Genomic DNA, 22,121 nt, shown 5'->3' with positions numbered 1-22,121 from the left:
TCATTTTGATGATTTTGTCCCAAACAAAATAACGGCTGCAACAAGAAAGCAGCTTTCACACTGATGACTGACTGTTAGCAGCTGTTTTCACTGTTTCAAACGTCTTCTGCTAAAAAGCACAAGAGCCGAGCGGTGGATCCTGTCGACCAACGCCCTCAAAGCCTCTCACACATTCACACAGCTTTTACACCGATGATTGTGTCAAACTAATGCAGACACACACAGTCAGATAACATGAGTCCTTACAGAAGAAAAGAGACGAACCCAACATGAAAAACACACTTTTACCTTTTTGTCTGGACGGAGAAAAGAATCTGCGACAGGACGAGAGAGAAAGTGGAAGTTAGAGACGGAAAGAGAAGTGAGCTTGATGACACTGCTGATACTGTGATGCAAGCCACACATCCTCCCTTTGCTCTAGTTATTACTATCAGCTGCACCCAGAATTAATACTGACCCAGAACGGATCCAGAACTGATGGAAACTGACCTGAAACTGAGGAAAAACTTTGTCACACTTTAAGGGACATTTTCTGTCACAGGATTTAAGGACATGAGAGACAGTTAATAAGAAGCTGAACTAATTCAAGTTCTGAATATTTCATTTTAAATATTTTAAATCGGTTCTACTGTGAAACTACTTAATTGCACATAAATAAGGTTTTCCTTTGCTGAAATAGGGATGCCGGCTCAGGTTTGAACTGGTCTGTGACCAGTAGGCAGGTCCCAGCCTCTTGGTTTGTCTCCGCTGACTGTTTTACCCACAACACCGAGCTGCTGGAGCCCGAACATTCAGCTTTAAGTTGGAGGCAGGATCTTCACAGACTGTCATGGCCGGATTAACCTGCGAGGGGCCCCGCGGCAAAGATCTGTTGTTGGGCCCCTGTTGACCCCCACTGTACCTGGCAGCTTCATTATTTCCCCAGATACCCAGAAACCAACTGGTAATCTAGAGCTGAAACAGTTAGTCAATTAATCGATGAATTGATTAGATAATGAACAGAAAATTAAACTGGCTTAAACATCCATAAAAATGAGGACACAGCTCAGTGAGCTGACTGTCATTGAGATGTAACCAGGACTCGGAAAACATGAAATCCAGGTTTTCCGACAAAATTAAAGGTCCAGTATGTAACATTTAGGAGGAGCTATTGGCAGAAATGGAATATAATATTTATAAGTATGTTTTCATCAGTGTAGAATCACCTGAAAATAAGAATCATTGTTTGTTCATTACCTCAGAATAAGCCCTTACGGGGAAGTCTCACCTATATCCCTGGCAGAGGTCTCTCAGCCTCAGCGGCAAGGCGCCACAGTGAGATGCTGAAGGCTCTGGACTCTTTCGGGCTGTCTTGGCCGACATGCCTCTTAAATGTTGTGTTGAGGTCGGGACAGTGCCTGCGGAATGGCAGTCCAGGGTGGTGGTTCCCATTTTTAAAGAGTATTACACTGCTCAGCCTCCCTGGGTAAGCTTATGTCAGGGTAGTGGAAAGGAGGCTCTGTCTGATTGTTTAACCTCAGATCCAGGAGGAGCAATGCGGATTCTGTCCTGGTCTTGGAACAGTGGACCATATCTTTACCCTCGCAGGGCTATTAGAGGGGTCATGGGAGTTTGCCTATCCAGCGTACATTTTTTTTTTTTTGGACTTGGAGAAGGCTTACAACTGTGCCCCCTGGGGAGTCGTGCTGGGGGTACAGCAGGAGTAGGGGGCCATTATAACGGTCCTTATATAACCTGAGAGAGAGCTGTGTCCATATTCTTGGCAGGAAGTCAAACACATTTTCAGTGGTGTTTGTAATCTTCATGGATAGAGGCAAAGCCGAGAGGAGGAGAGTGTCCGGTTAAAGGACTTAAGAATGTCTTCACTGCTCTTTGCAGATTATTTGGTTCTGTTGGTTTCATCAGACCATGACCTTCAGCACGCACTGGGGTGATGTGCAGCCGAATGTGAAGTAGTCAATATGCTAATGAGCACCTTTGAATCTGAGGCCATGGTTCTCTGCCAGAAAACAGTGGATTGCTCCCTCAGGGTTGGGAGGGAGTTGCTGCAAGTGAAGGAGTTCAAGTATCTCGGGGTCTTGTTCACTAGTGAGGGTAAAATGGAGCGTGAGATCGACAGACAGATTTGTGCAGCGTCAGCAGTAATGATGTGGTGAACAAGGAGGTTTAGGTTAAACTTCATTATGTTTTGTCGGCTAAAAGCACACAAACATTTTAACAAGGGTGTCATATGCTGTACAGATTGTAAAGCCCCACTGACTCCATTGCAACATTACACTTCCTGTTTACATCACCCAAAAAATGATAGGAAGTATAGTGCTAAAAACACTAAATTTTTTATTCATCCTAAATTTAAATAAGAAAAAGAAAAACAACATAAGTGATCAGGAGACAACATCCATGAAAATGACCATTTTTATGTTTTACAATATCAGTCCATTTTGACAGAAATAAATGTCTCATCAACATCCCTGGAACACTGACACTCTCCTCTGTCCATTCATATACACATATTAACTGTGGAAATAACTCAAATTAGACATATCTCAACCTTTCAATGATCAATGACAAATTACAACAACAAAATTGTCTAAAAAAGATTATTTTGGATTATTTTTATGCATGTGTGCGTGGAACCTGATTTTATTTTATACATTTTATTTTACTCTCCCTCCAGCAGTGAACACAGAGATACTGAGGAAACAGATGGCAAGAGCCCAAAGCCAGGATAAAGAAGTTCAGTGAATGTGGTGTTGAAGGTGTGGAGGTGGATCAGTCTGTCAGAGGAGACTCTGTAGAAAGACAGAGTGCCAGCAGGACAGTCCACATACACTGCTACTCTGTAAGAGATGGAGGAGGAGGAGGAGGAGGAGGAGGAGGAGGAGGAGGAGGAGGAGGAGGAGGAGAGAGGACTGTTCTTCTGTTATTGTGCCAGACAGAGTAACCACCATCATCAGAGCACCTCAGAGTCCAGGACTGATTATTTCCTCCAAACCAGCAGTCAACACTGCGTCCACTCCTTCTGATTCCTCTGTAACTCACTGATATATCAACCCTTCCTTCCCACTCGACCTCCCAGTAACAGCGACCAGTCAGACCATTTCTACACAGCAGCTGAGACCAGCTGTTAAACCTCTCTGGATGATCAGGATATGGCAGCTTCTCTGTCACTAATGTCACCTTCCTGTTGTTGTCAGACAGTTTGAGGTTTCTGTTGACTGTGTTTGTGTCCAGTGTGAGTTCACAGGCATCTGATGGAGAGAACAAGACACAATACAGCAGCAGTTTATCATCTAACACAGCTGATGGGTTTATTTGTTGCTTTATTAACAGACTGACTGTTAATTAGATCAAAACTTCAGAGTGACTCGTCTTTTTGGATCTTCTTTCAAACTGAGAATTGAATGCAGATACACAAGCTTTTGATTTAAACTACTTTAACATGTGCTGCCTTGTTTTCATGAATAATAATAAACTTAATAATAATAAACTTCATTTGTATAGCTCAAAGTGCTTTACAACAAAGAAAATTACTTTAATTTATTTTTAAAAATACCAAGGGAGTTTGCTGTCCTGAGATCCAAGGGGAAGGTTTAGGCCATAAAAACAGAAAGCAGCCTCTCCAGATTTCTTGTGGGACACTTTAGGAACTTCTAAAAGAAAGGCAGTGGAAGATCTGAGAGTTCTTGCTGGGACATATAATGAGAGGCAGTTGCTAATGTATGAGGGTGCTAGATTATGTAATGCTTTGTAGATAAGTAAAAGGACTTTAAAATCATTTCTAAAAGCTACAGGTAGCCAGTGCAGTGATACAAACAGAGGTGATCTCTTTTTTTTGTTTTGGTCAAAATCCTGGCAGCAGCTTTCTGAATTATCTGTAATTTTCTTTACATTATTTTCTTGACTTTTTAGGGAGACCAGTAAAAAGACAGTTGCAATAGTCTAAGCAACTAGTAATAAAAGCATGCATCAGCATTTCAGCATCGTTCTGAGTTAAAATGATCTAATTTTGGCAATGTTCCTCAATGTTCCACTCTCAGATCAGTAACATGTGATTTGATTTCTCTTGGACAGGCTAGCAAGCACTGAATCAAGTCTCTGCCTTTCTGCATTTGGACCAACGAGTAGAATTTCTGTTTTCTCCTAATTTCTTTTTAGAACATTTTTACTCATCCAAATGTTAATGTCAGTGAGACAGGTAAAAAGAGCATTGACGGAACTGTGGTTGTCTGGTGAAACAGAGATGTAGTTGTAGATGTAGAGAAGTTGTGTATCGTCCACGTAACAGTGATATTTGACATTATGGTGATTGATTATGTTGCCAAAAGGGAGCATGTATAAAGAAACTAGAATAGGACCCAGAATGCTTCCCTGCGGAACGCCATATTTGATGTCAAGTGTCTGTGACACAAAGTCACCTAAACAAAGAATTTTCTGCCAGACAGGTATGAGCAAAACCAGCACTGTGCCAGAGATACCCACCCATTTCTAAAGCCAATTTAATGCCATGATCAATCGTATCAAATGCAGCGCTCAAATCTAACAAAAAGTGGACTGCTACATTGTTTCAGTCGGTTTAAATTCTTAGGTCATTCACTACCTTTTAGTAAAGCGGTTTCAGTGCTATAGTTGGATCGAAAGCTGGACTGGAATTTATCTAAAATATTATTGGTATTCAGTTGATCTTGTAACTGCTCAAATACAATCTTCTCAAGAAGTTTACTTATAAAAGGAAGATTTGAGATAGGCCTGTAATTAGCAAGGTCACTAATGCCCAGATCAGGCTTCTTAGGGGAAGGTACCTCACTGCAGAGATGTGTTGATTATCCTTGTTGTTTCATGGGAGATGCACTGGAAGCTGGATTTAACAGGTTGGCAGGAAAGGGGTCTGGTGCACATGTGGATGACTTCATTTTGTTGATTTTGACAACAATTTCATCATCTGTTGTAAACTAAAGGATGTATCGGTAGATGGAGGCTCACCCGCTAGCAGATCACAAAAAGTTGATGAATCTGCATTTGTAATACTGGATCTAAAGGTGTCAATTTTTTTCTTTAAAAAATAAAGCAAATTCCTGACATTTGATAACTGAGGCTTCATCATTTAAACTGAAGGCCGGAGATGGGTTCAAAAGGGTGTTTATCGTGGAGAAGAGGACTTTGGGGTTGTGTTTGTTATCACTAATGATCTTTGAGAAGTGGGCTTGTTTTTCTTTTCTGACAGCATTATTGTAGATTCTCATGTGAGACTTTAAGATGTCAAAGTGGACAATTAGTTTACTTTTTCTCCACTGTCTCTTTGCGCTGCGACAATTTCCTTTTAGCTGGCAAATAGCAGCAGATTTCCAAGGTGATTTGTGGGCTACTTGTTGTTTTATAATTCTTGGAGGAACAGCAGTTTCAAATGAAGACCTCAACTTATTATTAAAATCATCCACTAGATCATCAACTAAACAAGCATGCGATGGAGGAAAAGTATTCTTTATATCTACAAACCTAGTCCTAACATAGTTATTGAGGATTTGCTTACAACAACAGACTCATGACACTGCTGTGATGCAGACATAGCAGCATTAACAAAAACACAGAAATGGTCAGAAACGGGAACATCAGTAACATCGGATATCAGAGATATCTATTTCGATACCCCTTGTAAATAACCAAACCTAATGTATTCCCATGGTTGTGGGTGGCCCTCTTTACATGTTGCACAAGACCAAGACAGACCAGAATATCTAAAAATTCCATAGCCTTAGAATCAGCAGTCATTGACATGGAAGTTAAATTCCCCAAGTACAATAATCAGAAAACTCGGTGTTGTGCTTAGGTAAATAGTCACAGTTAGTACAAACTACTGAGCTTTAATAACCAAAACTAGGTATTCAAAGCTTAAAAAACTCTACTCTAACTCAACTCCTCCTCCTCTTATTATCTTCTCTACACGAGTAAAAAAAAACTATAATTTGGAGATGATTCTAAAAGTATGGCAGAGAGCCAACATTTGGTTAAAAAAAAAAAACTACGACCATGTTGAGAGATAAAATCATTAATATAAAAACTCTTACTAGAGAGGGATCTGATAATCAAAAGTGTTAACTTTATCAGGACGGGTTCGCAGCCAGCAGGAAGTCAGTCAGGGCAATTTTAACAAGGTACTGTGGATTCCTGTGATAATAATGGACAGGTGTGACTTTTGCAAGATCACGTTTGGAAACGTGTCTGGGGTATCTGTGCAGCATGTCAGAGTTCATTGTGTGAGAAAGTTTATTGCTGTGATGGGTAATAACAACGGACGGGACGATTCAAAGTGAGCACATACTTACACTTCCTCAGACCAGGTTTCAGACTCTGCTCTCCACCATGTTCCACCCTGGAGGAAGAAACAGAGTCAGGATGAACCTTCAGAAGCTTCCTCATCAATGATCTTCAGAAACCTTCACTTAGATCCACCATTAAGACAAAACAGCTGCGTTTACGAAACACATTTCATACACAGACTCATTTAACTTTACATAAAATATTCAGAAGAAAACAATCAAATAATAAAAAGCTCAGACAAAAAGGAAACATCCAAAATATCAATTAAGTCAAGTCAGTTTTATTTATATAGCGAAAAAATTTGCCTCCAGGGGCTTTACAATCTCTACAGCATACAACACTCTCTGTCCTTAGACCCTTGATTCAAATAAGGAAAAAATTCCTAAGAAAGGGAGGGATACCTCTTGAGGACGGACAGACAAGAAATAGATGCCGTGTGGACAGAATCGACCAAAATAAGTATTAAGTAAATTATTATTAAGTAAATTAAGTATTCAGTAAAGTCTCAGATCTTCTCAGCCTGATAATCAGAACATGAATGTTCATTTCACTTCTCTTCATTGTTCAGTGTGACATCATGTTCATGTCAGCTGTTTTCTTTTTGGGAGTGAGGTTATTTTGCTCTGACCAATCAGCAGTGACTGACTGATCTGTCCTGGAGACGTCATTTCCATTGGACACAGAAGTTGTGGGAGAGGTTGTTAGGAGCAGTTAACTTAACGTTTCTTGTGTCAATTCAAGAAATATGTTGATTTAAGAGTTGTTATTTCTGCAAGTCGACTTCTAATAACCTGTACAGCTGCAAACATATCAGGGTTCATACTGGTTTTTATTAGCTGAAGGAATACAGGATCAGCTGGTGGAGGCGGGGCAAACTTTAATAATGACCAATCACATGAGCTCCTCCTACCCCCTTTAAATACAGCAGACCAATCTGTACAGATTGAGCCCGATTTTAACCTGGAAATTGGTCGTCCCCAACTAATTTTAGAAACGGGCAGTATTTTACATGTTGTGGCTAAAACTGTAGACTGAGCTGTGATATAAAACTGAACTGAACTAACAGATCAGACTGTCTGCATCTTCCAGCTCCACCTCCATATTTTTCTTTTTTTCTTCTTACTTTCTGTTCATGGTAGAATTGCACAAAGTAATGCTGCCTTTCTCTCTTTTAGTCAACACTATTGAACAAGTCATCTTGTTTGAATAAACTTTATTGGAATTGTTGTTAATAGACAAAACCGAGGTTTTTTTTGTTTACATTTAGTGTGAGCTCCACGTCATGGACAGTTGATTGATCAAATTAAATCATCAGCACTCACAAATAGCATATAGTACTTTTTATGATGCATAACAGCAGAAAGAAACGGACGCATTTCAGCTTTCCTCAGCGTAGTTGATTGATCCGTACAATGTGAACATAAAAGTCGTACGTTTCGTGCAGAAAGGCAGATGAAAACATGTAGTGTGAGTTAACACAATGTAAAAGATTCATAAAAACCTTCAGTGTCTGCACAACTTTAGTCATATGGATCCATGCACACAATATGTCACTACTGCTGCTAGTTTCAGTTAAGGACCATAAAATAAAGTTTATAATCAGATGTTGACGTTCTACTGATCTTAATGATATCAAACATGAAGGTCACAACTTAATTTTGAACCTCAACTCTCAAGCCAACATAAGCGGGATGTCCTCAAATTTCATGAAAACTGGGCAAACTCCATCTGCTGATGAAGATCATGTAATGTGTCTGAAAATACCAGAACAGCTACCAAATGGACCTTAACCTTTTTTCAAGGTCAAGAATAAATTTTTGAACTGCTCAATAAGTTTGTATCATGGTTTATAAACACCTGACTATATTTGTCAAAAAGAAGTTGTGTTGTAGGCATCAATAAATGATCAATACAAGATGCTGGTCTGATCTTAGTCAGGAGGTCAGTCTCAGATGGGACAGGGACTCTCAGCACATCATTTACTATCTTCACTGTTATCAGCAGCGCTGTTGGTTCAGATTGTGAACCAACAGTCCTCAGCTTGTCAGTGTGACCGAGAAACAGTGTGTGAGCTCTTGTTGTCTGTTCATACCTGAGAGTGTCCAGGCTCCAGCGTGGATCCTCCAGTACATCAGACAGCAGCTTCACTCCTGAGTCTCCTGGATGATTGTAGCTCAGGTCCAGCTCTCTCAGATGGGAGGAGTTGAATCTCAGAGCTGAGGCCAGAGAAGTACAGCCTACCTCTGTGATCAGACAGCCTGACAGCCTGGAGACACACAAACGCAGAATGATATTTTATTTATTTTCATCTATTCTTTCACTGACTAGCACAGTGTTAAAATTATAGCATCTCCCCTAAAGACATAAATACAGCAAACACTAGCCTACTTCTGCAGTGACCTGCCATAGCTAACACGGTGGAGAAGAGGAGCAAATTAGAACAGTAGAGTATGTTGGAAAAGTTGGATTTAAAAGTTGGTTTAGGCCTTGGCAAAAATGTACTTATCATTCCAGGAAGACAGCAGACATCTCTGAGATCACAAAAATATCTTTTATTAGTATCGTACAGAGTGCTGAGGTTAAAAAGGGGGCTAAGTCTCAACCAACTCTTGAGAAAACATCTGGCTCTTCAACAGTTGGTCTCTAACTGTCTCTGTCTGATGCAGGTAGTTTACAATGGGTTTATCAGAGCTTGTATTCAGTCCCCAGAAATAATGGGTAGTGAAAAGTCATGTGATTTCTATGTGGGTTTGTCACTATGACCTTCGCCTTTTATGTTACATATGGTCATTTGATCCACTGTTAATGTAAAAATACTGAATAGAGCAGCTTTAATGATTGTTGTGTGTTACCTTTGCTGCAGAATTAAAGAAATTATGAAATCTTCTCAAACAGTTATTCCCACAAACTTTCTCTGGAAAAAAATTTGTACTGCAGTGATGTTGAGTATTATCTATATTGTTAAATCCTACAGATGTTGGGTATGTTTTTTAATTGAAATTTACTTTAACTTTAATGTCAAGCAACATTTAAAGGGTTATCTGGTAAAGAGAAGCTGAATCTTGACCTGAGAGTCTCCAGTGTACAGTGTGGACTCTCCAATCCAGCAGAGAGCAGCTTCACTCCTGAATCCTGCAGGTCGTTGTTACTCAGGTCCAGCTCTCTAAGACTTGAGGACTGGGAGCTGAGAACTGATGACAGAGCTTCACAGCTTCTCTCTGATAGATTACAGCCATTCAGCCTGAAGGAGAGTTAGTGATAAAGACAACACTGATACTGTTTTTGTAGTATACAATGTAAAATATATCACATTTCTGTGGTTGCCCTTACTGACTTGATGAGTCGAACAATCATGGATTAGGGTCTCAGATGACGAGAAGATTTTTTGCAAGATTAGTGTTTCTTATTATATTACTGAGATCTATGAGAAATGAATAGGATCCCAATAACTTACACAAATTAAATTGAGCCTTAAATGAATTACAATGTGGCAAGCCTTTTTAAATTAAATGGCGTCATTCATCTGTGGAGGCACAATGAGACTGAAGAAACAATTTGTCATATTTTTCAATTGATCAATAAATAATTTTGAGACTTTCATTAGTTGAAAACATCCCTACACATGTGACACAGTTAATATTTGCAATTTTCTGTGCACCTACAGAGCTTTGTTGGAGGCTTTGACCACTGGCAGCAGCCTCAGAAGAACCTCCTCCGAAGCAGAGTATTTCTTCAGGTCAAAGACGTCCAGATCTTTTTCTGATGACAGTAAGATGAAGCCCAGAGCTGACCACTGAGCAGGAGACAGTTTATCTGTGGAGAGACTTCCTGAACTCAGGTACTGTTGGATCTGCTTCACTAGAGAATGATCATTCAGTTCATTCAGACAGTGGAACAGATTGAGGTTTCTCTCTGGAGACAGATTCTCACTGATCCTCTTCTTGATGTACTCGACTGTTTCCTGATTGGTCTGTGAGATACTTCCTGTGTGTGTCACTAGACCTCGTAGGAGAGTCTGATTGTTCTGCAGTGAAAGACCCAGGAGGAAGCGGAGGAACAAGTCCAGGTGTCCATTTGGACTCTGTAAGGCCTTGTCCACAGCACTCTGGTAGAAATGTGTTGGTTCAGGTTTGTCTCTAAATAGTTTAGACCACCGGGAGGTTGGTTGTTCATCTGACAGCAGATTGACACCAGAGTTGATGAATGTCAGATGGACATGAAGAGCAGCCAGAAACTCCTGAACACTCAGATGGACGAAGCAGAACACCTTGTCCTGGTACAGTCCACTCTCCTCTTTAAAGATCTGTGTGAACACTCCTGAGTACACTGAGGCTGCTCTGATATCAATGCCACACTCTGTCAGGTCTGATTCATAGAAGATCAGGTTGCCTTTCTGCAGCTGCTCGAAAGCCAATTTTCCCAGAGACACAATCATCTTCCTGCTCTTTTTATTCCAGAGTGGATCAGTTTCCGCTCCTCCATCATACTTGATGTTCTTCAGTTTGGACTGAACCACCAGGAAGTGGATGTACATCTCAGTCAGGGTCTTGGGCAGCTCTTCTTCTTCACTGGTCTTCAACACATCCTCCAGAACTGTAGCAGTGATCCAGCAGAAGACTGGGATGTGGCACATGATGTGGAGGCTTCGTGATGTCTTGATGTGGGAGATGATTCTGCTGGCCTGCTCCTCATCTGTGAATCTCTTCCTGAAGTACTCCTCCTTCTGTGGGTCAATGAACCCTCTGACCTCTGTCACCATGCCAACACACTCAGGAGGGATCTGATTGGCTGCTGCAGGTCGTGTGGTTATCCAGAGGTGAGCAGAGGGAAGCAGATTCCCCCTGATGAGGTTTGTCAGCAACACATCCACTGAGGTGGACTCTGTAACATCAGTCAGGACCTCATTGTTGTGGAAGTCCAGAGGAAGTCGACACTCATCCAGGCCGTCAAAGATGAACACAACCTGGAACTCTTCAAACCTGCAGATTCCGGCTTCTTTGGTTTCAGTAAAGAAGTGATCAACAAGTTCCACCAAGCTGAACTTTGTCTCTTTCAGAAGATTCAGCTCTCTGAAAGTGAATGGAAATGTGAAGTGTATGTCCTGGTTGGCTTTGTCTTCAGCCCAGTCCAGAGTGAACTTCTGTGTTAAGACAGTTTTCCCAATGCCAGCCACTCCTTTTGTCATCACTGTTCTGACTGGTTCATCTCTTCCAGCTGAGGGTTTAAAGAGTTCTTCCCATCCGAGTATTGTTTCTGGTCTGTCTGGTTTCCTGGATGCTGTTTCAATCAGTCTGACCTCATGTTCATCATTGACCTCTGCAGTCCCTCCCTCTGTGATGTAGAGCTCTGTGTAGATCTGATTCAGAAGGGTTGGGTTTCCTGCTTTAGCAATCCCCTCAAACACACACTGGAACTTCTTCTTCAGGTGAGATTTGAGTTGACGTCGACAAACTGCAGCAACAGTTCCTGAATGAAAACACATCAGATTTAATCAGTGAGTGGATGTTAGTGTTAATGTAAGAAAGGTCTGTATGTAGGGGTTCCATGGTGTAATGGTTAGCACTCTGGACTTTGAATTCAGTGATCCGAGTTCAATTCTCGGTGGAACCTCACCTTAAGAGTAACTATAGCAAATGTTGTCTGACCTTGCCAGTACTTAATAGATTTTGAATAGAGTTTGTGAACAATATTTTTGAGAGTGACAGACGTGATATTAATATACATGTTAAACAAGAAATTAAAATACTTAGACTATTTGTAACAAAGAATGTGGTGAAAGAAACTGGGAGACAAAACTGTGTGACATTAAAGAAGAGGTAAAAAAAAATGGGAGAACAAAAATATTAATTATAAATCAAGAATTAACATCGTCAAAACTTTCATCCTGTCCAAACTCCTCTTCCTGTGAACATCTTCCCTCCATCAAACAAAATGATAATCCAACTCAACAAACAGTGTGTTAACTTAGTCTGGGGAACAACCAGGGATGCAACAAAAAGGGAGCTACTGTTTAAAAACAAAGACTTTGGGGGTTTGGGAGCTTTAGAGCTCGGGGTCAGGCTGACGATCGCCTTTGTAAAAAATGTAAGTGCTGCCATCTCCAGGAATGCTCTCTGGGTCGGAGATCCAGATGGACTCCTACAAGAGACAATGCCTCTGAAACAAAAAGAACTGTTCCAGCTCATTATCTGTATAGTGTCCGTGAAACTTTGGAAAACCAGATGTGCCATGGTTTTAAATCAGACTGTCATTGACAGCGACATGGTCGTGAAACATGTCCTGGCTGACCTCCAGAGGAGGAGAACTATAGATAAAATCTCTCTGTGCACTTTATTGCTTGGCTCCTTGTGTTAGCAAACACGTTTACCACTTTGTATTATGTATAATATTCATGTATGATATGTATTGAAGTATTTATGTTGTGCTTTTGTTTTTGTAATTTTGTATTGATCTTGTTGAAACTTAATAAAGATTTTTTTTTTTTTAAAGTAAGAAAGGTCATGTGTGAAAAATCGTCTTACTGCTCTGCAGACAGTCAGCCAGCTCCTGCTGCTTCATTCTCCTCGGGAAGTGCATTGTGATCTTCAGAAATGCCTCTCTGCTGCTCCTCCTCTGCTCTTCCTCCTCACCGTCCACCACCTCCTCATCCTCACTCTGCCTTTGTAAGCATTTTGGGTAATGTGGACTCAGCACCTTTTGGAACTCCTCAAGATGCTGAAAAAAAAAAATAATAATTTTAATTATGTGTTTATTTTATTGGGTTTATTAAAAGTTGTTGGACATTTACACACCATTAATGTCGAGTCCAGGTCTGTTGAATGCTGCTGGACAGAGTGACCACTGGATACCTCTGAGCTTTGCTGATGAAGTCTGTGGAGAAAACATAAAGTAGGATGATTCCAAATATCATTAGATAAACATTTTAGCACATGTTGCTTTTTAGGACATTTTGATTAAGTGATTTAAAGGGATTAATTGATACTATTTTCTGGCATCACTGATGCCAAATTTAGATTGATCTAGAAAGCTGCACACTGTCATTTGGAGGAAAAAAAATCTGGTTTATAAAACATTGGGTTTCATCTGAATTTTCTGGAAAACTGGACTGTGTCTATGTACTAAATCTGGTGCTGATAGATAGAAAACTGAAAAAGCCAGAGGAGTGAAAATGTATTTAAAAAAAATATTGTTCAAGTCAGCAAATTTGCAGAAAAATGTTAATCACATCACATGAGTCATGTCCTTTTAAGGGGCCTTAAATTTTAACATTTAATTACAGCTCCTCCATCGGCACAAATAGGCTATTATTTGTGTCCAACTATTAATGAGGGCTGTACATACCCCCATGACCCTGGGAGCTGTGTTGTTGGAGACAATAGCTCATACTAGGGCCAGGCAAATTGGTTCCAGGTGAAATGTTAGACTAAGAGTGGTTTCTAAAACCCTTATGCAGTGGCAACTTTGGATCCAAGCTAACTCGCCCAGATTAGGGAGACCGGAATCCTCTCTTGGAGCAAAGTTTGGCTCAGCCCAAAGGGATGACAAGGGGCCAGTGCCTGGTGCATTGCCAAGTAAGCACTAGAGAAAGGTAAGGGCCTTGGTGTGCTGACTCCTGTCAAGGAAACTGGTTCTAAAAACTTGGAATGTCACCTCGCTGGTTGGGAAAGAGCCATATTTGGTGCAGGAGATGGACCCGTATCAATTAAATATAGTTCGGCTTACATCTAATCATCACAAGAAAGTTGCTGGAAAAAGTTGATCCCTCTTCCCCAGCTGAACGAGCGAGAGACAGAGAGCGAGAGCAGCAGTCATACTTCGAAGCCTCTACTGTTGCCATGATAATCAACGTCTAAATCAGGGGGGCTTACTACACACACACGGAGCGGAGTAGAGGAGAGACAGGTGAAATGAGTGAAGTGTTTCAACAGTTTCTTATTGTATTCATGTTGTATGATTATATTGTTTATATTTTCTCTTGGCTGAATATAACTTCTTGCTGCTGAAGTAATCCAATTTTCGTGCGGGTGTCACTGTTCAAACTCATATCATATTAAGCACTACACTAATGGTTCTAATGATGTTGCTTGGAATTAAAAACTGCACCTCTCTCACATGAATAGGCTCGTAGTTGGATTGGATAACCCAGAGTTAATAGAGCCAGCTGATAACCAGCTTTATGATACAGGTTATCCAGGATCACCAATGTCAGACGAAGTTGAACATACTTTGTGATACAGGCCCCAGAACACTTTGCAGTTGCTTATTGACCACTTTTTTTTTTTTTTTTTTTTTGGAGGGGGGGTTCATTATTTCACAGTCCTTCCCTCTTACTTTTAAATGTATTTTAATATTTTAACTGCTGTTTAAATTGTCTGCTCTTTTCTTTTGTTGTGTTGTAAAGCACGCTGAGCTTTAGAGAGTTGGATTTTAATAACGTTCCTCCAACAATAACATTGTTAGAACTTGTACAGAACATGATACAATGATATGGGAACGTTCCCTGCTAGCTGGGACCATGTTGACTTACTGAGTCTCTGAAGGAAGTCGTCCTTTAAACTCTAAAGGATAACCCATGGACTGGTGGCTCTTGATGGACACACAGCTGGGTCCAGGTCCAAGAGAGTCTGGTCTCAGCTGGTGAACCCTGATGGAAACAGACAAACCAATACACCTCTCAAACCTTTGTTATTGTTATATTACATTATATATTGTCATATTATTACTAGCATATATGTTGATACAGATATCTATAAAAAGAAAATAAGCCAATAAAACCAGCCATGCGTGTGTTCCTCCAACAACCACATTGTTATAACTTGAACAGAACACAATGGGAACGCTCCCTGCTAGCTGGGACCATGTTGACTTACTGAGTCTCTGAAGGAAGTCGTCCTTTAAACTCTAAAGGATAACCCATGGACTGGTGGCTCTTGATGGACACACAGCTGGGTCCAGGTCCAGGAGAGTCTGGTCTTTGCTGCTGCTCTGGGCTTCAACACAACACACACAGAGCTTTGACTGTGAATAATGATGGTGGAGAGATCTGAGAGCTGAACTCTGACATGGAGAAGAGTCATGGACAGTCAGAGATCCTCAACTCACCTCTGAGCTCTGGTCTGGCTGCCATGTTCCCCACACAGAGTGGTTTTAGAGGGGGGGGCTCCCTCCTCTGTCTCCTCACACTGGTTCATAGCAGAGCCCACACCTTCACACAAACACAACAACATGCTGTCAGAGCTCACACATTATTTAGCATCATTCCTCTCAGTCACATGACAAACATGCAGAGCTCTGACTGGAGGAAAATAATAAGGCTTTCTGACACCTTTCACATGTTTACAGCTGAATGAATTTAAATATAAAACAAGCAAACATGTTGTTTTTGGCCACAGAGACAACTAAGAGGAGTTAAGACAGTTTAAAGTCCCCCTCCACTCAGAAATATGTTGCTTCTTGTTCCTACAGCTGGATGTTTGAGCTTCACTGTGCAGAATGATGTCTGTGGAGATTTGGATGAATATTGGAAATCCAGAAATGAGCTCTGAAAGGCCATCAATAGGGCTAAGAGTCAATACAGGGACAAAATGGAGGCATACTACCACAGCTCGAACACCAGGAATATGTGGACTGGACTATGAACCATCCCTGACTATAGAAGGACAGTCTGCAGTAATGAGGAAGTGTCTGAATCTCTCCCAGATGAGAATAACACTCCTGCTGTGAGGATACAAAAGGCCCAGGACCCCTGCCCACTGGAAACATCCGGGGCAGATGGGAATAAATCCTTCAAAATGATTAACCTAATGGATGTCTTCACAGATATTTCTAACCTCTCTCTGCTGAATTCCACAGTCCCCGCATGTTTTAAAAAGACCACCATTGTCCCCAAGAAGTCAAAATCTCTCTGCCTGAACGACTGCAGACCAGCAGCACTTACTTCTGTTATGATGAAGTGCATTCAAACAATCTGAAAAAGTTTTTCAAACCTAAAATAAATAATGATGTGATACAGGAACATGTTCAGATCCAGCAAAGTTCCACTTACTCAACTTATTTCCATGAGTGTACGTCAGTCCAGCAGCTCACTTGTGTCCCGATCAGGTCTGTGTGGAAAAACAGGGTTAGATTCATCTCAGTGTGGCCACTTGCTTCAACACAAACACCACCCTGCCTGCAGCGCGGACAAAGTTCAGCTTTTACTATTTTATTATAACTTTATTACATGATAGTCCTCTACAGCAGCCAACCCGCTGCAACAGAGACCTCAATAAAAACAATAAACAGGTTTCATAAAATCATTTCAGTACCAAAGTCCAAACAACAAGTCAGTGACTTCAGTTAACAAACACTGACGAGTTTCCTCACAGGACTGTAATGTTTCATTTAAGTCTGCAGTGATCTCACCACCGTGGATTATTGGTTACCAGGTAGTGATGCAAGTCTTTTACAGGTGTTAAGGTTTGAAATGCGCTGATAATCACTTCACACAAAAAAGCCTGTTAATGTTTACAGTCTGATCTGTAATGTAGTCTGTAGCTCTTTTCAGGAGGAGCTGGAGGCAGCCAAGACGGAAATAGATAGAGAGATGGAAAAGGCCAGGACTGCAGTAGATGCTGAATATATGGAGGACAGCGAGCAGGACAGTGAAGAAGTCAGTGAAGATGACCGGGGATGTTGTTTGCATCTGCAATTGTACATAAACTTTATAATTTCAATAGGGTAGGGCCCATAATAACAAAACTAATCTAAAACAAACACTGATTTCAAAACCAGCCAGTGATACGACACCGTAAAGAATTCCTTCACCGTAGCACTGGAAGGATTACAGCAGTTAGAGTTACATCACAGTCTTCATGTTGAAATCCATCATTGTAGGTCAAGTAGTTGTTCAAAATGGCAGCACCTCTAGTGTCCAAACAAAGAAGTGCAATAACAGGGCTTCTCAGGAGTTGTTCAAGATGACAGCGACATCGTGTTTAAACTAGGACATGCAATGTACATACAGTGCAATTTATTAGAAATAAGCTCAAGCCAGATTCTAGTTTATTTTTAAACATTCACCACAGGCTGTAGTTTGGCCACCCCTGCTGTAGATAAATAAAGTCTCATACAAAATTCAAAGGAGACATTTTTACGTTATTTTTTTATTTGTCAGTTTCATAATTATTTTGAAAAAACCTTTTGACTCTATTGAATACAGTTTTATGAAATCTGATTATGTATGTAAATGTACTCAGACATTTAAAGAAAGTTTTGTACAGTAAATACACGGCTACACACATGCTGTGTTTATCTATTCAGTATAAACTTTCACAATCCTGTACTTTTAGAAATATGAAATAAATACCAATGCCATTATGATTGGAAAATATATGAACAATGTTTACATGGTGAATATGAGCATATTAAATCCGGTAATCAGAATACTGATGGCACGCACAAATCCATGAGTAATCTACAAAATAATGAATTTTCTAACAATGTTGACAAAAAAACTATGACTTTCCTTCTTATTGACTAACAGAGTAAAGTATTTCCTGAATCTATTTATATCAACCACTTACTAAAATCATGATTTACAAGGCATGTGTTTGTGAATTCACACAAACTATGTTTTAAAATGAAGCTGAACATACAACATTGTCTATATTTTCCTGAGATGGACGGTTACACATTTAAAATCACAAATATGCGGTTGTTGTTGGCTTTATAGATTTTATTGTATCGAAATTTAGAATGTGTATACAAAATCAAGATTTTACAAATTTTACAAATCATTGCTATCATAACTTAAAAAGAGAACAGATTATGTGTCATTGAAAATTGTGAATATTTGTTATACATCATGACTTAAACATCAGTTCTGATTCTAATCTTTCTATATTCCATTAATTGCTTGATCTGAACGAGCATGAAGCCACCTATACTAGTTTGATGGACAGCTGGACAGAAGTCAGACGTTGGCTATGTTACAAAGGAATTCAATAATCACTTGTTTTTGGGGGGTTTTTTAAACATGAGACAAGGCCTTCGTAACTGGGAGGTTTTATACATTTCTGAATATGTTCATAAGAAATAAACACGACATTCTGAATTTGAGTGTAAACAAATGACAGTTATGTTGTCAATAGATGTTCATGATTTCATATATACATAATCAAACAGCCGCCATGTGTGTCTCTGAGCCATCTACTGGTCAGTCATGATATTTAGCCAATGAAATCAATGCAGCTCAACAGCTCAGGGCACCTGTGTTCTGTAATATTTTCATCACTTTATTTAGTGAAGGCACACTGTTCCACTTTTATTCTGAGTGGTTCAGTCGTCTAACATATTCTGACAGTTTTTTGGTTTCTGATAAAACTGTGATGCTGGTTATTGGCCAGCTTGACATAGACATCAGTTTGATCAAGTAACAGTAATTCTGTAACTCTGTGATTGAGTTTTACAGTCAAGAATCTTGGTGTTATGTTTGATCCCACCCTCGCTTTTGATTAAAGACATCACCAAGACTGCCTTTTTCCACCTTTGCAACATTCAGCTAAAGATAGGTAGGTATTTTCAGTCTATGGCTGATACCAGAGACTGCGCCCGAGATCAGAGTCAGGACCGCCTCTGAGCGGATTACAGTCAGATGGGCTTCGTCGGCTGCAGGTCTGTGTCTGTTTGACCGAGGCGGGGCTGAGCTACACACACACAGAAATCTGGCAATGGCGTGGCACCTTCACACAAAATCTGGCAATGTGGCACCTTCCCGCAGGGTTGTGCGGAGGTGTGGCCATGTTTATTTGTCCTTTAGAATGTAACCGCAGTCAAACAATCAGAAAATAACGTGTTTTTTTTTGCTGATTTACTGCATTGTTCTCGCTAATGCCGCTCCCTCTCTTCATTTACTCTCATGCTTGCTCGACCACCGTTGCTCTCTCTTTGGCTCGCTCGCTCAAGACACACCAAACAGGTAGCCCTGTTATAATGGAGATACAAATCCCTGCCGCGCTGGGCTGACTAGCTCAGTGAAACAAAGTCAAGCCACGTCTGCACGTGTATGGAGAAGGGCTAATAGTCCATCTTTGTGAAAACCACTACATCCCTCTGTTTGTTTGTTGTCCCACAAGCATAGCTGTTTGCCTATCTTTCTTTCTCGCCCTAGTTTCTCCTCCTCCTCCTCTCTTTTTACTCAGGCTTCTCTGTGCTGGACCTTCGGCCATCCTGGGACGTCTCTCTCTCTCTGTCTCTCTCTCTCTCTCTCTCTCTCTCTCTCTCTCTGTGCCTCATTCCAGATGTTTTGGATCTGGATCTTCGTCCTCCAGGAGATTCAGCCTCTCCTCTACTCTCTCTCTCCCTCTGTGTTTGTTATTTTCTCCTCTCTGTGTGAATGTTGTGCATGAGTTTTGCCTCTTGTGTGTTTGTGTAGTCTGTCTTCTTTTATTTTATATACATGATTATATTATATGACAAACTATTCTGCCTGCAAAGTACAGAAAACATATTTCAAGGTATTAAAAACCCTGTAAGTGCAGTGCATTCACCCAAAAAAAATATTATTTTCATGTTTGCTCTTAATTTTGAGTCAATATGATTTACAAAAGGTTTGTGTGTTTCTCTACACAGAAGGAGACTCTCTCTCCTATAGTGAACACAAAGACACTGAGGAACCAGACGAGAACCCAATCCCAGGATAAAGAGGTTCAGTAAATTTGGTGTTGAAGGTGTAGAGGTGGATCAGTCTGTCAGAGGAGACTCTGTAGAAAGACAGAGTGCCAGCAGAACAGTCCACATACACTGCTACTCTCTTAGAGACGGAGGAGGAGGAGGAGGAGGAGAGGACTGTTCGTCTCTTATTGCGACTGACAGAGTAACCACCATCATCAGAGCACCTCAGATTCCAGGACTGATTATTCCGCCCAAACCAGCAGTCATCACTGTTTCCACTCCTTCTGATTCCTCTGTAACTCACTGCTATATAAACTTCTCCTCTCCACTCGACCTCCCAGTAACAGCGACCAGTCAGACCATTTCTGCACAGCAGCTGATACCAGCCGTCAAACCTCTCTGGATGATCAGGATATGGCTGATCCTCTGTCACTACTGTCACCTTCCTGTTGTTGTCAGACAGTTTGAGCTTTTTGTGTACTGTGTTTGTGTCCAGTGTGAGTTCACAGGCATCTGATGGAGAGAACAAGACACAATACAGCAGCAGTTTATCATCTAACACAGCTGATGGGTTTATTTGTTGCTTTATTAACAGACTCTGTTAATAAAGCAACAAATAAACCCAAAACTTAGATCAAAACTTCAGAGTTGAATGCAGATATACAAGCTTTTGATTTAAACTACTTTAACATGTGCTGCCTTGTTTTCATGAATCAAAGTGAACACACACTTACACTTCCTCAGACCAGGTTTCATCCACTGCTCTCCACCATGTTCCACCCTGGAGGAAGAAACAAAGTCAGAATGAACCTTCAGAAGCTTCCTCATCAATTATCTTCATAAACCTTCACTCAGTTGTCAGTGTAACAGAGAGTGGATTTATTTCCCACTTTTCTCACCTCATCCGTGAAATTGGACATGCTCTCACCTTTGTCCATGCAGTGAAATGCTGGAGGAGAGGAAAACATGCCAGTGCTCTCGGGTGTCTCAGAAAGCACAGATTTTGCATACCATTACCGGGAATATTTCTCTCCACTGTGCGTTCTCTGTGCAACAAACTGGAAGAACTGCAGCTTAGCTTCCAGCTTTTCAGAGCGGATTACGGCACGGAACTCTCAGGCAAAACGAAAGGTGGTGGTGTCTGATTTTACACTAACAGTGGCTGGTGTAATGATGTGACAGTGATTCTACATCACTGTTCTATGGATCTGGAATCTTTTTTCATCAACTGTTAACCTTTCTACTCCCGCTGTGAGTTTGCATCCTTCATACTGGTTGATATTCACATTCCACCATAGGCCAACCTGCAAGGGGCACAGTGCAAGCTCACCAACCAGATAGGCCTACTGTGGGTTGAGTGGACAAACCCAGTCTCCTTAGTTATTGGCGACTTTAACAAAGGTAATCTCAGCCATGAACTCCCTAAATATAGACAGTTTATTAAATGCTCAACCAGAGAGGAAAACATTTTGGATCACTGAAACACAACAATCAACAGTGCCTATCATGCCATCTCCCGCCCTGCACTGGGACACTCCGACTGCATCATGGTCTACCTGATTCCTGCATAAGGCAGACATTAAAGTTCTGTAAACCCTTCGTGAGGACATCGAAAAAGTGGAACAGTAAAGCTGTGCAGGATCTTCGAGGATACTTGGACTGTACTGACTGGGATGTTTTCAGGACTACTACCAACAGTCTGTGATGTCAGACAGTGTAGTCCCTCATTCGTCCAGGAGTGTTCTATCGTAGAAAAGGTTTCAGTCGTAGTCATCTGGACACTGTTTTCCAGAATCAAGGCGTTTGGCTCCCATCCGGAAGTCATTCCACAATTGTGGAATGACTTCCGGATGGGAGCCGAAACGTCTTGATTCTGAAAACAGTGTCCAGATAACTACGACTGAAACCTTTTCTACGATAGTCTGTGATGTCATACATCAGCTTCTGTGAGGACTGCTGTGTGCCAACACGCACCAGGGTGAGTTATAACAATGACAAATCCTGGTTCACAGCCAAGCTCAAGCAGCTAAGGTTTCAAAATGCAGTCAAAATGCAGGTTTAGCAAGGTGGTCAGCGGCTAAACGACTGAAACTTCAACACCAATACTTAGCCCACAACCTCCTTCTGTCTGGAGAGATCTCAGATAGATC

At 40.9% G+C, this 22,121-nt stretch overlaps 4 protein-coding genes and 1 non-coding gene across 18 annotated transcripts in view; 2 read left to right on the top strand and 3 right to left on the bottom strand.

Moving 5' to 3' along the window:
• The window catches only part of LOC122873034 (protein NLRC3-like), a 31,806-nt gene extending 15,310 nt beyond the window's left edge, over nucleotides 1-16,496 (bottom strand). The window contains exons 1-6 of the mRNA XM_044189307.1: nucleotides 16,364-16,496; nucleotides 15,421-15,523; nucleotides 15,189-15,308; nucleotides 14,846-14,962; nucleotides 13,110-13,188; nucleotides 12,840-13,032 (exon numbers count right to left, since the gene is read on the bottom strand). Coding sequence (XP_044045242.1) covers nucleotides 12,840-13,032; nucleotides 13,110-13,188; nucleotides 14,846-14,962; nucleotides 15,189-15,308; nucleotides 15,421-15,509 — 598 coding nt within the window. The 5' untranslated portion in view covers nucleotides 15,510-15,523; nucleotides 16,364-16,496. The remainder of the gene's footprint in view (nucleotides 1-12,839; nucleotides 13,033-13,109; nucleotides 13,189-14,845; nucleotides 14,963-15,188; nucleotides 15,309-15,420; nucleotides 15,524-16,363) is intronic.
• Nucleotides 1-22,121, bottom strand: part of LOC122873028 (NACHT, LRR and PYD domains-containing protein 12-like) — a 1,034,258-nt gene that overhangs the window by 554,015 nt on the left and 458,122 nt on the right. The window contains exon 8 of one of the 14 annotated variants that reach the window (XM_044189277.1): nucleotides 9,977-11,784. The exons of the other annotated variants lie outside the window; for them this stretch is intronic. Within the exon in view, the coding sequence (XP_044045212.1) occupies nucleotides 9,977-11,784 (1,808 nt within the window). Of the gene's footprint in view, nucleotides 1-9,976; nucleotides 11,785-22,121 lie in introns of those variants that run through there. 14 annotated transcript variants of the gene reach the window in all.
• Nucleotides 1-22,121, top strand: part of LOC122873033 (NACHT, LRR and PYD domains-containing protein 3-like) — a 573,599-nt gene that overhangs the window by 386,386 nt on the left and 165,092 nt on the right. The window lies entirely within an intron of this gene.
• trnaq-uug lies at nucleotides 11,857-11,928 on the top strand. Its single transcript has one exon. It is a non-coding gene; the product is annotated as a tRNA-Gln (tRNA).
• LOC122873026 (NACHT, LRR and PYD domains-containing protein 12-like) overlaps nucleotides 19,689-22,121 on the bottom strand; it is a 657,912-nt gene continuing 655,479 nt past the window's right edge. Inside the window, exons 17-18 of the mRNA XM_044189262.1 lie at nucleotides 20,706-20,752; nucleotides 19,689-20,484 (exon numbers count right to left, since the gene is read on the bottom strand). Coding sequence (XP_044045197.1) covers nucleotides 19,946-20,484; nucleotides 20,706-20,752 — 586 coding nt within the window. The 3' untranslated portion in view covers nucleotides 19,689-19,945. The remainder of the gene's footprint in view (nucleotides 20,485-20,705; nucleotides 20,753-22,121) is intronic.

This window comes from Siniperca chuatsi, linkage group LG3, assembly GCF_020085105.1.
Source record: "Siniperca chuatsi isolate FFG_IHB_CAS linkage group LG3, ASM2008510v1, whole genome shotgun sequence".
NCBI classification, from domain to species: domain Eukaryota; kingdom Metazoa; phylum Chordata; class Actinopteri; order Centrarchiformes; family Sinipercidae; genus Siniperca; species Siniperca chuatsi.
This window is presented reverse-complemented; position numbering and strand designations above follow the sequence as displayed.